The 13,131-nt window shown below is 38.3% G+C and overlaps 1 protein-coding gene across 3 annotated transcripts in view; it reads right to left on the reverse strand.

Moving 5' to 3' along the window:
• The window catches only part of RICTOR (RPTOR independent companion of MTOR complex 2), an 85,101-nt gene that overhangs the window by 12,775 nt on the left and 59,195 nt on the right, over positions 1-13,131 (reverse strand). For all 3 annotated transcript variants that reach the window (XM_086771161.1, XM_086771163.1, XM_086771160.1), the window contains 8 exons: positions 8,076-8,240; positions 7,591-7,667; positions 7,395-7,473; positions 6,411-6,520; positions 2,832-2,919; positions 1,960-2,052; positions 969-1,075; positions 70-299 (listed from right to left, as the gene is read on the reverse strand). In XM_086771161.1, coding sequence (XP_086627287.1) covers positions 70-299; positions 969-1,075; positions 1,960-2,052; positions 2,832-2,919; positions 6,411-6,520; positions 7,395-7,473; positions 7,591-7,667; positions 8,076-8,240 — 949 coding nt within the window. The remainder of the gene's footprint in view (positions 1-69; positions 300-968; positions 1,076-1,959; positions 2,053-2,831; positions 2,920-6,410; positions 6,521-7,394; positions 7,474-7,590; positions 7,668-8,075; positions 8,241-13,131) is intronic.

Below are 13,131 nucleotides of genomic sequence, written 5' to 3' on the forward strand. Positions count from 1 at the left end.
TGCTGGTTTGTGGTGGGTTTGGGGACAGGTTTCTTGTTTGTTTGTTTTCTTGTTGTTGCTGTTACTTACTTGAAGGAGCAGATTCGCTTTCACTGTTATGCCTAGAACTGGTGGACTCAGAGTTCAAGCTGAGAGTGCTGGGTATAGAAGAAAGTTCATTGCAGAGCTGCTCCATGTCATCAGGGACCACCGGCCAAGGCTGTCTACGACTGTGTCTCACTGCATCCCAGTTGTGATGCTTCAAAATATCACATCCTTGTTTAGTTTTGGCTATTAGACCAAGCACGTAGACACAGGTTCTGTATTTAATGTATACACAGAAAAAAGAGCAACAATAATAGCATCTAATTTAACTAAACTTCTCTTTTGAAAGGAAACAGTTTCAAAACAACTCAGCAGAACTTCACAGAACTGTCAATTAGCTTTTTGTTCTTTTTTTTTTGTAAATCAATGAAAGCTTAAGAAATGCACTAAAATATCTGAGAATAGCACACTATTCAAAAATAAAAACTAATTATTACAAAAACCTGATTACATAAAGTAGAAAAGTATACTTTAAAAAAGACAAACATTAATATAGTAGCAATATTAGGAAAAAGATAATCTGTTTCTGCTTTTAAAGATTCAAAAGAGATATTGAATAAAAATATGGAATAATAAATTGATTCAGACTGAGATATAAGTGGCAAATATTTTGTTTGTTTGTTTTTTTTTTAAAAGCAGAAAAGTAGTATGTATCTTTTTTCACAGGTTTAATTTACTTACTGAGGTTTTATTTACTTACTTAATTTACTTACTTCTTTCAGACTTCCTATACAATTCTGCAATTGTATAGGACCGAGATTGACACTCAGTCACCAATGATCTTGATCGTAGCAAAACTACATTAACGTAAATTAGGTAAGGCTATTTGAAAAACTATGGGAACTACCATCTGTAAATTTTATGTATAAATCAGATACACATACCCTCTAACAGAGAGAACCTCACAATGTTGGGCAAGTGCCATTATATCAGGAATTACATTCTCCTCTTGAAGCAAGTTAAGACCCCAATTTGATGATCCAATATTGCCCTGGAATAAAAGTTTGTCAAGTAAGTTTTGATTTTGATGTGATCTGCCATGTATGAGTGTAAAGCTTTCAACGTTTTTGTTTGTTGGTAGTACTTTCAAGCCACATCTTCTCAAAGCAATTAGAAATTTGAGCACCCTTTTTGGCACTTTCTAGTCGCGCAAATCCTGAAAAGGACTTGGCACGCTATGCATAACACCTAAAACTGCTCACAGTTAACTACTATGTGTTCCTCATTTTAAATTCTACTACAGTAAGTAGTATGATCTTGGCTTACCCATTTTACATTCCTCTTATACAGCCATTTTATTACATACCTACAGTATCATCCAGTAATAGTCATGTTGGACAAATGCTCCAAAATAAACTTGAGGAAGACAAGAAAGAAGCAGACGAACCATTGAGGTGGCAAAGCAAATTTAGAAGTGTAGACTGGACAGGCACAGACACTAGGTTTTCGTCTATCCCAAGTACCAGGGGCGTCATGAGCATATATATCCACACACATCAACAGTGGCAGACAACTTTCTTCCAGAAACACTGAATTTTTGACCACCACAGTAAATACATTAAAATTAGACCACAGCAACTTGTAACTGCTGGTTCCACTCTAATATTGTTGCTGCATATGGCAATCTGTTCTTTTTATTTGTTAAAAAAGAAAAAAAGACAGTGACTATTAAAAAACTCAGAACAAAAAAAGTGCAGTGAACCATTTTAATCTGAGAGTCCAGGTAGGGTACAGAACACCAACTTGGAAAAATCACACATCTTTTATGACAAAACCCCTAATTAATGATTTTGTGGGATTTTGCTTAGTTACTTAAGAATGAAGATTCATAACAGAACTCAAAGTTTGCAAAAAGTTTGTAAATCTACTACTAACCAAGGCCCAAAGGGCTGCTTTCAGCTGCTTAATTCCTTCCCACTTATCCAGCATTGGAGAACGAACAGTGTAACTTAGATCTGTAACAATACTCTGAAGGAGAAAAAGAGAACAAAAAAAACAACAACCTCAGTTGAAAATGAAAAGGAAACCTCAAACAGGTTCACTTGCATTTTTAATAAAAGGTTAATCGCTAGTGTAAAGTATGCACCCTATAATGAACAATAGTTCTGGAATAATAAGCATAAACTAACAGCAATGCTAATACAAGCAGAAAATGTTAATGTAACTACTGATTGCATGAAATTAATTCACATTTTACAAGGATAACAGGCTAACACACTGAAATATATAAGCTTTCTCTTGGACTTTTCAATTATCATATTGAATTCATTACATCATCTTCCAAACCTACATTAAAATTGAATTCATTTAAGCAACTATGAATTGGCTTAGGGTTTGTTTTCTTAGCTTTTCAGGATACTAGGAAGAAGATTTTATTCCCTCATCTCCATATTTTTGTATACATAAAAGGACAAGCACAGTTTTACTTGTCAATATACAATTCCCTCGCATACAGACTGAAAACTTGTTTCTACTGTTGAGTTGCTTTCCATTCTAAGATTTTGCTAGTTATTTGAAGAAAAATGTTGCAAGGTATTTCTCCTATATTTCAGTGTTAGGAAAGAATTTTATATGAGAATAGGTGGCAAAGACTGTCATCACAACTTTTTGGCTCCATATAACTTAAGACTTTCATAATGAACTTATTTTGCAATAACTGTTTAAATGTCATCTCTTTTAAAACATATTTTAAAAGGATTACAGTACTGTTTAAAATCTTTCAAGTTACAAACAGTTATCATCCTCACCTGAGACTCCAATAAATGGCAGCCCGTTTTATGGTGCACCAGTTGGCCATAAAGGTGAACTGGCAGGTACACGTGTGGTCGCTGTAATCTGTCAGAAAGAAATCACATGCTTTTCCAGCAATTCTGACATTTTTGTTTAAAATAATTACACTGTAGTTAATTAGATAACCCAGAGACTTACTCTTGAGTTTTTTCAGATTAATAGGATTCTTTTGGAGAATTTAGAATACAACAGAACTGAATATTTCAGTTGGAAGGGACCTACAATGATCATCTAGTCCAACTGTCTGACCAGTTCAGAGCTCATCAAAAGATAAAGCATGTTATTAAAGGCACTATTCAAATGCCTCTGTCACATTGACAGGCCTGTGGCATCGACCACCTCTCTAGGAAGCCTGTTCTGGTGTTTGACCACCCTTTCAACAAAGAAATGCTTCCTGATGCCTAGCCTAAACCTCACTGGTGTAGCTTTGAATCACTCCCACATGTTCTGCCACTGGATCCCAGGGAGAAGAGCTCAGCACCTCCCTCTCCACCTCCCCTCCCCAGGAAGCTGTGGAGACCAATGAGGTTGCCCCTCAGTCCCCTTTTCTCCAAACTAAACAAGCCCAAATCCTTCAGCCACTTCTCACGGGACATTCCTTCCAGCCCTTTAATGAGCTTTGTTGCCCTCCCCTGGAAGCATTCAAGGACCTTCACATCCTTCTTAAATTGTGAGGCCCAGAACTGCACACAGCACTGTCCTGGTTTTGGCAGGGATGGAGTTAATTTTCCTCTCAGTAGCCAGTGTGTTTTGGATATTGGATGTGAAGAATGTTTGATAAACACACTGATCCAGCTTCCCAGGTCTCGCTAATGTGCAGGTGCAGGAAGCTGGGAGAAAGACAGAATAATTGACCCAAACTGGCCAGAGAGAGTATTGCATGCCATAAACATCATGCTCAGTATATAAGTGGGGGTTGCTTGAGGGGCTGCATCTGGCATCTCTCATTCTCCCCTCTCACTCCTTTGCTTGCTGCTCAGCTTCATTTCCATGATCACTGCTCGGGACAGGCTGTATGGGTCATGGGTACACCAGGTGGTGAGAAAACATGCATTGTTCATTTTGTATATTTTAGTATCCTTATATTCTGTTATTATTGTAATTTCATATTGCTGTTCTAGTAAACTGTCTTCATCTCAACCCATGAGTTTTCCTTTCTTCCCAATTCTCTCTGCCATCCTGCCAGGGAAGGGGAGGGTGAGCGAGAAGCTATGTGGTGACTTGGGAAACCACAACAAGCACTCAAGGTAAGGCTGCATCAACACTGAACACAGCAGGATGATCACCTCTTGTGACTGGCTGGTTGTGCTGCATTTGATGCACCACAGGATGCGGTTTTCCCTCTTGGCTGCCAGGTCACACTGCTGGCTCCTATTGAGCCTGCTGCCAACCAGCACGCCCAGATCCCTTTCTGCAGAGCCGATCTCCAGCCACTCCTCTCCCAATCTATACTTGAGCCTAGCATTACTCTCTTCTAGGTGTAAAATTTGGCATTTTGACTTGTTAAATTTCATCCCATTTATCATAGCCCAACGCTCCTATCTATCTAGATCCCTCTGCAAGGCCTCCTGTCCCTCAAGGAAGTCAACAGCACCTCGCCATTTGGTATCATCAGCAAGCTTGCTAATGGGCATTCAACTCCTGCATCCAGATGGTTGATAAACTTACTGAACAGAACTGGCCCTAGAATTGAACCCTGAGGAACACTGCTGGTGAATAGTTACCGACCAGATATAGCCCCACTCACTACAACCCTTTCAGCCTTGCCCTTCAGTCAGTTCTTCACCCAGCACAGCATGAACCTACTCGTCCCATGGTTGGACAACTTGTCCAGAAAGATACTGTGAGGGACAGTATCAAAAGCATTACCAAAATCCAGAAAACTACATCTGCCACCTTTCCTTCATCCACAAGGTTTGTAAAAGGATATCACATCAGTTAAACAGGACTTCCCCCTTCGTGAACCCACATTGACTGTGCCTGATGATTGCATTGTTCATTAAATGCCTTTCAACAGTACCCAGTATAATCTGCTCCATAATTTTTCAAGGAACTGAGGTTAGACTAACAGGTCTGTAGTTTCCTGGGTCTTCCCTTACACCCTTCCTGTAAACTGGAATAATGTTGCCTAGCTTTCAGTCAGCAGGGACCTCCCCAGGCTCCCAAGACCTTTAGTAAATGACCCAGAGGGGTCCTGCCTAGCATTCACTGGCTCCTTCAGTACTCCAGAATGGAGCCATCAGGCTCCCCGGTAACATTCAGCCGATATAGCTGGTCTCTTAGAGTTTCAGCGTCCATAAACAGAAAGTCACTATTCCCACTCTTTTAGTCCATCTGATTCAGGGGACCAGGCAGACCAAGGTCTGTCTGAACTGTTAAAGACTGAAGCAAAAGTAGTCTCCACTTTTTCTTCATCCCTATCTTCCTGTGAAGCCTGACCTCGCTTCCAGGGATCATACAATTTCTTTTTCCTCTTGAGCTCCATAAGGAGTTCCCTGTTCAGCAAAGCTGGCCTTCTGTCCTGCTTGCTGGACTTATGACACAATGCGATTGTCTGCTCCTTTGCTTCTAAAATAAGGTTCTTAGAGACTGACTAGCACTCGTGGACTCCTAAGCCCTCACAAACAGATTCCCAGGGTGCTCTCCTAAACAGCTTCCTGAGTTTGCTCTCCTGAAGTCCAAGGTGGCAACTCTGCTGTTATTTTTTCCCCATTACACTGAAAATTTTAAACTCAACTATTTCATAATCACTATGGCCAAGACAACCACCTACAATCACATCTCCCACAAGTCCTCCTCTATTCATAAAGAGCAAGTCTAGGAGGGCATCTCTCCTAGTTGTCTAACTGAGTGCTTGTGACAAGAAGTTTCTCCTACAGACTCCAAGAATTTCAAATACCTACCAGTATGGTATTCCTAGCTGATGTCTAGGAAGTTGAAATCTCCCATAAGGACAAAGGCTCCCCATCCAGAAATTTCTCCTGCCTGCCTGCAGGATGACTCACCAGTGCTAACATCCTTGTTGGGTGATCAATAGTAGACACCCACTACAACATCTCCTTTATTTCCCATCCCCCTAATCCTCACCCAGAGGCTCTCAGCCACATCATCACTAACTGCAAGGGCTGTACAATCAAACACCTCCCTTATATTTAGAGTGACACCTCCACCTCGCCTGCCCTGCCTATCCCTCCTGAGCAGCCTGTAGCCCTCCATCCCAGCCCTCCAAACATGGGAATCATCCCACCAAGTCTCTCTAATATCAATGATATTGTAGCTCTGGGACCCAATCAACGCTTTCAGTTCATCCTGTTTGTTTCTCATACTGTGTGTGCTGGGGTACAAGCACTCTGTGCACCCAGGAGCAGTGTCAATGTTCCCACGAGCACGGCCACCCTCAGGTGATGCTATGCCAATCCCTGGCTTACCTCCTGCAATCCTTTTGGAAGTATCCCCTTCCCTCATGGATACTAGTTTAAAGCTCTCTTTATCAGTCCTGCCAGCTTATGCCTAAAGACTCATTTTCCCAAATTTACCTTTGGTTGCTTCGCCGAACATAGTTATCACCATCAACAGGTTTGCGGTATGTTGTAAGTGCTTCATTAAGTTGTTCCTCAATCCATTCAACATACTTTAAGTTATATTCCTAAAAGAAGGCAGATAGAAGCTGACACAATAGTTTTAGTGGTTTATGTTTTTATAGCATGATATTTTATATGAAGGAATAACTGAAGTGCTCCTTAAGGAAGGCTGAATTTCTTTATGATCCGAAGGTGGGGCTCACCGAAATTACTGCACTTTAAGCATACAACTAGTTTGTGGGGTCAGCAATTGATCCCATAATTGTTGCAGTGAATTAGTTAAAAAAAGGAAGGAAAGAAGGAAACACTTCACATCTCACTTAACCCAAATAATCTCAACAGAACAGCACGCATTTCAGTATTCCTAGAGAAGTGACAGCTTTTAAGTTAGTAAAAAAATTGCCAAGAGCAATGAGAACAAGCACTTACAGTCACTTAAGAAAACAAAATAATGCATGAAGAACTTTATTCTAGTCATGACTATGATGCATTTTTCTTAACGGTCTTGTGTTGCTATTTACTTCCTAACAGCAGATGCTAATTCTATCTTCATGACCTCTAGATTTAACTTTAATCAGCAACAGCCAGAGTTTAACAGGTACCTTGAAAAGCAGTATTCATTTACACACTTCTCTAGGTAAAACCTTACACAACAACCTATTTAGAAAGCCACTACACTCATGAAATATTTGCTTAAATATCAGTATTATATAAAAGGCTTGGGTAAATCAAAAGCACACACAGAAGAGCTATGGAACTGTTAAGTCTCTGTCAACCTTTTTAAACAAAATCCTAAGTCACTGAGGGAATAAATGTATTGGCATTAGCAATACACGAATATGAATACGCAATATTTTAAAGGAGGTTTGACCTTCTAAACCCACATATTCACACCCTTCCTCTTCCTAATATCAAGCACACTTTTTATCTTAGCATTACCTTTTGCCACTTCTCCATTTGTTTTGTTACATAACCTCTTTCATTTAGATATGAAAACCCCTTTGGGATGGACAGAAATCTGTAAAGTAACATCAGACAGTTAGTATTCCACTTAAAAGAAATAACATAATTTAAATAAAAACAAACACTTATTTGTTTCCACAGTGTAAAGTCAAACAGTATATTCAACATTTACCTTAGGAGCAGAAGCAAACCCTTGTCCCCAAGATGAGAAAGAGCTGGTTTCATTTGGATAAGGGCATGAAGATTGGCCTAAAATAATTAAAAACGCGTAATGACAACAATTACAACAATCTGCCAGCAATGAAGCAGCAAGTTTTTCACAAAAGTAAGTATCAGACAGCACTAACCTCATCCTAATATAATGCACTTTAAGTACCTTCTGTCATTAAATATATATTACTTCACAAAAAGTATAATGATCAAAACAACCGAATTAAACTGAACTCATATTCAAAAGTAGGTACAATCTAGAAGTCTACATTCTCTTGACATTGATACAGCAGCATTTTCAGCAAGGAGGTCTATAAACTATTATGAAGTCCATCAATGACAACCATAGCTTCTTGTATACTTTCACTTTGCTACTGGGGAAGGGAGGGGTGAACTGCTTTCAGAGTAGCAGACCAAAAAGAGGTTGAAAAGGGAAAGGATGCTCACCTTGTCTTCACATGCCTCATCTAAAATATCAAGTGCCTCTGAAGAAATAGTTTTATTTTTATCGTGTAATTGGGTCACCAGTAACTCAATCCCCCAGTTGCTGAAGAACTCTACATTAGCTCTCAGTAACACTCGTAAGTGTTTTGTTGCATACAACCTGCAGCTCTGCAAAAGTAAGGAAAATGCTTTTTTGAATGGAAGAAAAGTAGCTAGTGTAGTTAATAATTTATCACTTAAAACATACATTTAAATTACTATATTTTACAGCAGGTAGATGTGATGCACACCTTACGTACTAAAACTGCAGTCTATTAGAGAACTATTTCTGTCTTACCAAACAGGAAATTTGAGTTTGAGATCACAAGTAATCTGCAAATCTCCTTGGAAAGCCCTGATCAGTTAGTCATTCACTGTGACTGCACCACACAAAGCCATCAGGATTAGCAGGAAAAATAATTTTTAAATGGTCAGTGCATTTGCATATACTTTCATGTACACAATGTTTTGCAAAAAACTTAAAGAAGCATATATTAGAACCTCTGGGGAATTTATTTTAATAAATTTTGTTTCCAAGAAGTATCTGATCTTCAGAACTTCTCAGAAAACCTTCTAAATAGAAAAATGTTATTTTCTGTAATAAGACAGCTTCCCAATGCTTAGTTATTTCTATAAATTTCTCCAAGTCACAGCAGATTGAATTAAATACCTCGTAGTTCCTGTACTGCTGTTCAAAACTTGCTGAATAAACAGCACAAATTGATTAACATCATTTTCTATTAGAAAAAAAAATACACACAGAGTAGAAGCAAACAGGCTTAATCAACAAGAATTTGCAGTGTCCTGGATAAAAAAAAACCAATGATGTATGCTTACTAAGAAAGGTGTTATCTATACTTAGACAAGCATAGTTGGAAAAGACAAAATCAGGTGCTCATATCTTTCTTCAGGCCTTCAGTCTCTACACCTTTAAGGCTGTAATAGCTATAAACAAGTAAATTTTCTTTATGTTAAAATATACATGATCTATCTTGATATGCATGTGAATATCTGTACTCCAAGACACAAGTGAATTAGTCCAGGTTGGACAGACCTACACAGGTCACCAGTATCTTTTGTGTTATTTTTTTTCCGCCTCTAGAAACACTTGGGAAGCAGGACATAAAAGAAAATGAGAACAGGAAATGTGAAGATGCAGAGTTCATTTCAAAAACCTTGTCTCATTGAAAAATCATTGTCTCATTACTTCAAATATTATGTGCATATTTCTACTTATTCCAACATACAGAAGCTTATGTTTTGGAAGGAAGGCAGGAATGATATAACATACGTAACAAGGAAGACTGTTGAATAGAGATTCACAACTCTGGCCTAGGCTGCACAACCATTTTGAAATGGCTTGCATCCCATTAGTATGCCTTGTGCATGGAATAGAAGACTAGTGGCATATTTATTAAAGATGAGAACAAGAGCTATTATGCCAAAATTATCACTTGATCTAGGTGTTAAATCTACAGAATAACACAGTAATATGAAACCAGAATTCAGTGTCATGTAGTTCAAGTGTTAAAATCTGTGCATAAAGAATCGTTACTGTTATAACTACATTAAGTATGACAGAGAAAATGAAAGATCATAACATTCACTTCCTGAATATGAATTAATCTACCCAAATAGCTAGTACAGAATTAGAACAAGTTTTACTTTCTGTTTGGAGAAGGAAAAGATAAGAAGGAACTCATGACTCTGATGGGATAATAAAATGGCAAATAAAATTCACTGCAGATAAATTTGAATCAATGAGCTAAAGTGAAAAAATAATCCCAGCTTTACACACACGATGGGCTCTGAGCCAACTCTTTCCACCCAGGGAAAAGCTCTTGGGGCTACTACCAGTTAGTTCTGTGGAACCATTAGACAGAAGTTAAATGGCAACCAAAACCACGGGAAGAAAAGAGAATAAAATGTGTCAGCGTTGTCACTAGGTAAATCCACTGAGTACTGGCATCTTGGGCATTGGGTACAGTTTTGTTTTCTCCTACCATTACCAGACAGCAAGAGAACAATTAAAAAGGTGTAAAGAACAGCAGAACAGGGTTCTGGTTCGTTAAGTAGCCGAAGGTATGGAAAAGTGTCTTTACAACAAGGAATGACTCAACAGACTAAGACATTCAAACATCAGCCTGAGGCTGCAAAATCACTGCATGCATTGTCAACAGTCCTGAAGTCTTCAAGCAGGGCCACAACTTTTGTGCAGGAAGATCATCTATATGCATTTCCCAGATCAGAGGGGCAAAGCCCAGCATTGCTTTACCAGATGAAGAAAAGTCTTGGAATGCTTTTACTTTTGATGAGAACTGACAGGAAAACCAGCGTAGAGGATATATGAGGAAACATATATTCTCCTCTTTCCCTCATGCATGAACTACATAAAAAACCATAAGATAAAGACCTGTATTAAATCTGTCAGAAGATTCTTACTTTTACTATTAAAGGGCTTTGAAACCATTAGAAGTGAAGAAGAAAGTCAGAGGTCACTGTGCTCAGCTGATTACATACAGCTCAGTATAGATGACAGTAGATATAGGATAAGTCTACCCCTTAGCCACCTACGAAGATAAAATTTTAGGTCACGAACTGCAGCACTTCAGGACACACGGACTACTCTGCTGTTTGTACCACGAACTGGTAGAAAGGCACCTGAGGCAGGATTAATTTGCTTTAGCAAGAATGACCAAAGCATATCTGGAAGCAGGTTAAGGATATTGCTCTGTAAATGTTTTTGTTGTATACAGTCAACCCAAAATGCTACGCTCCCCTTCTAATGCTAAGTTGGCTATAGAAATCACTTTTCCTTGTTTGGCGACAATAGCAAAAGGCTAACAACCTTGCTTCACAGCTCTGGGTAGTTTTAAAAGGTATATGAGGCTATAACCTCAGTTAACCCACGAAAAAAAGCATTTTCAGCTTCTGAAATTAACAAATGTCTCAGGGAATGAAAAATTCTAGAGGGAAGAAGCCTTACTGGAGATCATTTTCCTCCCTTACCAAACACAGCTTTTCAGAAATTACATCCAGTTCCGTACATCTTTATTGCTTTTAAATAGAATTTAGAAGCCATAGGCAGTATACAGAATCAAAACCACAATTTCTCTTCTGGATTACAATTTAATACAAACCCTTCTAGAGGCTTACTATACAGGCTCCATTCATCCTTCGAAGTACTCATCAGAAGTACTTGAAAAGGGAAGGTGGAAGGGCTCTAAGTGCCTTATTTGAATTGAACTGCCTGTTCATCTTTAATCTTAGGATTCACTTGTCCAAGGTGACGGAATGTCAGTTCTGGTAGTATTTAAAAATACATTCTTCTTACGGGACAGAGCAGTGAGTTTCAATTTTTTCCTATCATGCTTGCTTAATATGAAAAAGTAAATTTTCTTTTGCTGTTGACAATGCTGCTGTTTCAGAATTCCAGACTGTAAACCCCAGAAAATGGCAGATACCTTACCCTAACATCTAAACGGAAGTACTTCCAAATTACTCCTCAGTCAGTCAAACTGCCCACGCAAATACCTGTCAGTTCAATATTCCCATATTCTTTCAGGTCTCTTATCCTCTTGGAATTGGCAATTATTTCCACCTCATATTAATATTTTAATTTCTGGAAGAGACTTGTTAATAGTAAAATAATCAAAAAGTTGCAACCTTTTGATTAGCTTTTAACATTTTGATCTTCCATTGGGAGCATAAACACCAGAAATATTGAAGACAAACGTTTTGTCCAAGAGACAATACTGGCAGTGTTGCGTACACCAACCATTGCCAAAGGTTCTTCGACAGGTTAATATTTCGCTTTTTTATCAAGTAGTATTCAGTGAAATTTTCTCTTCAAAATCCCATCAGTTCAGTTTCCATCATAAGAATATATGTGGTTGGGCACATAGTAATACAAGAAAATAATTTCTTAAGAAAGTAAACAATTTTTATTCAAGTACAGTGTAGTTGATGCAAACATAGACCCATTTCTGGTGGCTGAGATAGTCCATCCTATTTGTGATTTTCCTCTTTTAAATTAAATATACAAAGTATTTCCCTATGAATTCCAACAATTACAAGTAGGTCAACTAATTCAGGAAAGAAAACACCTTGAAGTAGTATTATCCATCCCTTGGGAGTTCCACAAAGGAAGTCAGGCTCTATTTAAGAGGTTCAAACAGCAAAATTTCCTTCTTTTTTCATATCCTGATAGTATAAAATTCATGTACATTCGAAATGAAAAAAACAGATTTAATTTTTAAATAATTTTTAGATGGGTTAGTAAAACTTCTTTAAAAACATGTATATAGATAGAAGGGATTCTCACACTATTGCAGCGCACAAAAATCAGGGTACAGTCCCATCCAGTGCAACAGAACTCTAAATAGTAGAATTTAAGTCAGAACGTATCTCAGATATTAACTTGCCTGGAGATTCCTATGGTTAGACGCCTGCTATACTTGAATGCATACCTAACTCTGGTATTAAGAACTATTTACCCATATTGTACACACATGGGACAGGTTACACTTTTACTTATACAGTAAGTCAGTGCTCAGCAGCTGAGAAGATATATCCTAATAACTTCTATTCTCTTACATATCAGGAGTCTGCCAAAACCATTCCGTTACTTGATCTCTGCTGTTTCCCTAGACAATGCTGCTAGATCTATGCATCAAGGTAAGACTGGCAAATTGAAGCATTATAACTCAGTAGCCATACGCTACTCATGCAGGCTGAGATCTTAAAACATCACAGATGTGAGAAGGTGTCAGTGTATCCGGCAAGAAAGACCTCTAATTAAAACCAGTTATTTAGGTTTGAGCTCCAGAATTTGTGTTCTTAAGTTTCTGAGCCTGCAAAACATCTCTTAGCTTTCTCCAAACAGTTCTACTTCAACATCTGTCAAGGTCTGGCATTAAAGAGTCATGATAATGTCAGGGATGAGACCAGATCCCAAACAGACCAGAACTGAAATGGGTAAACCTGGGGGCTCTACAAGCTTTCTTAGTTTCTATTCTAT

The sequence above is a fragment of the Chlamydotis macqueenii genome, chromosome Z, assembly GCF_036417535.1.
Source record: "Chlamydotis macqueenii isolate bChlMac1 chromosome Z, bChlMac1.mat, whole genome shotgun sequence".
Lineage (NCBI taxonomy): Eukaryota > Metazoa > Chordata > Aves > Otidiformes > Otididae > Chlamydotis > Chlamydotis macqueenii.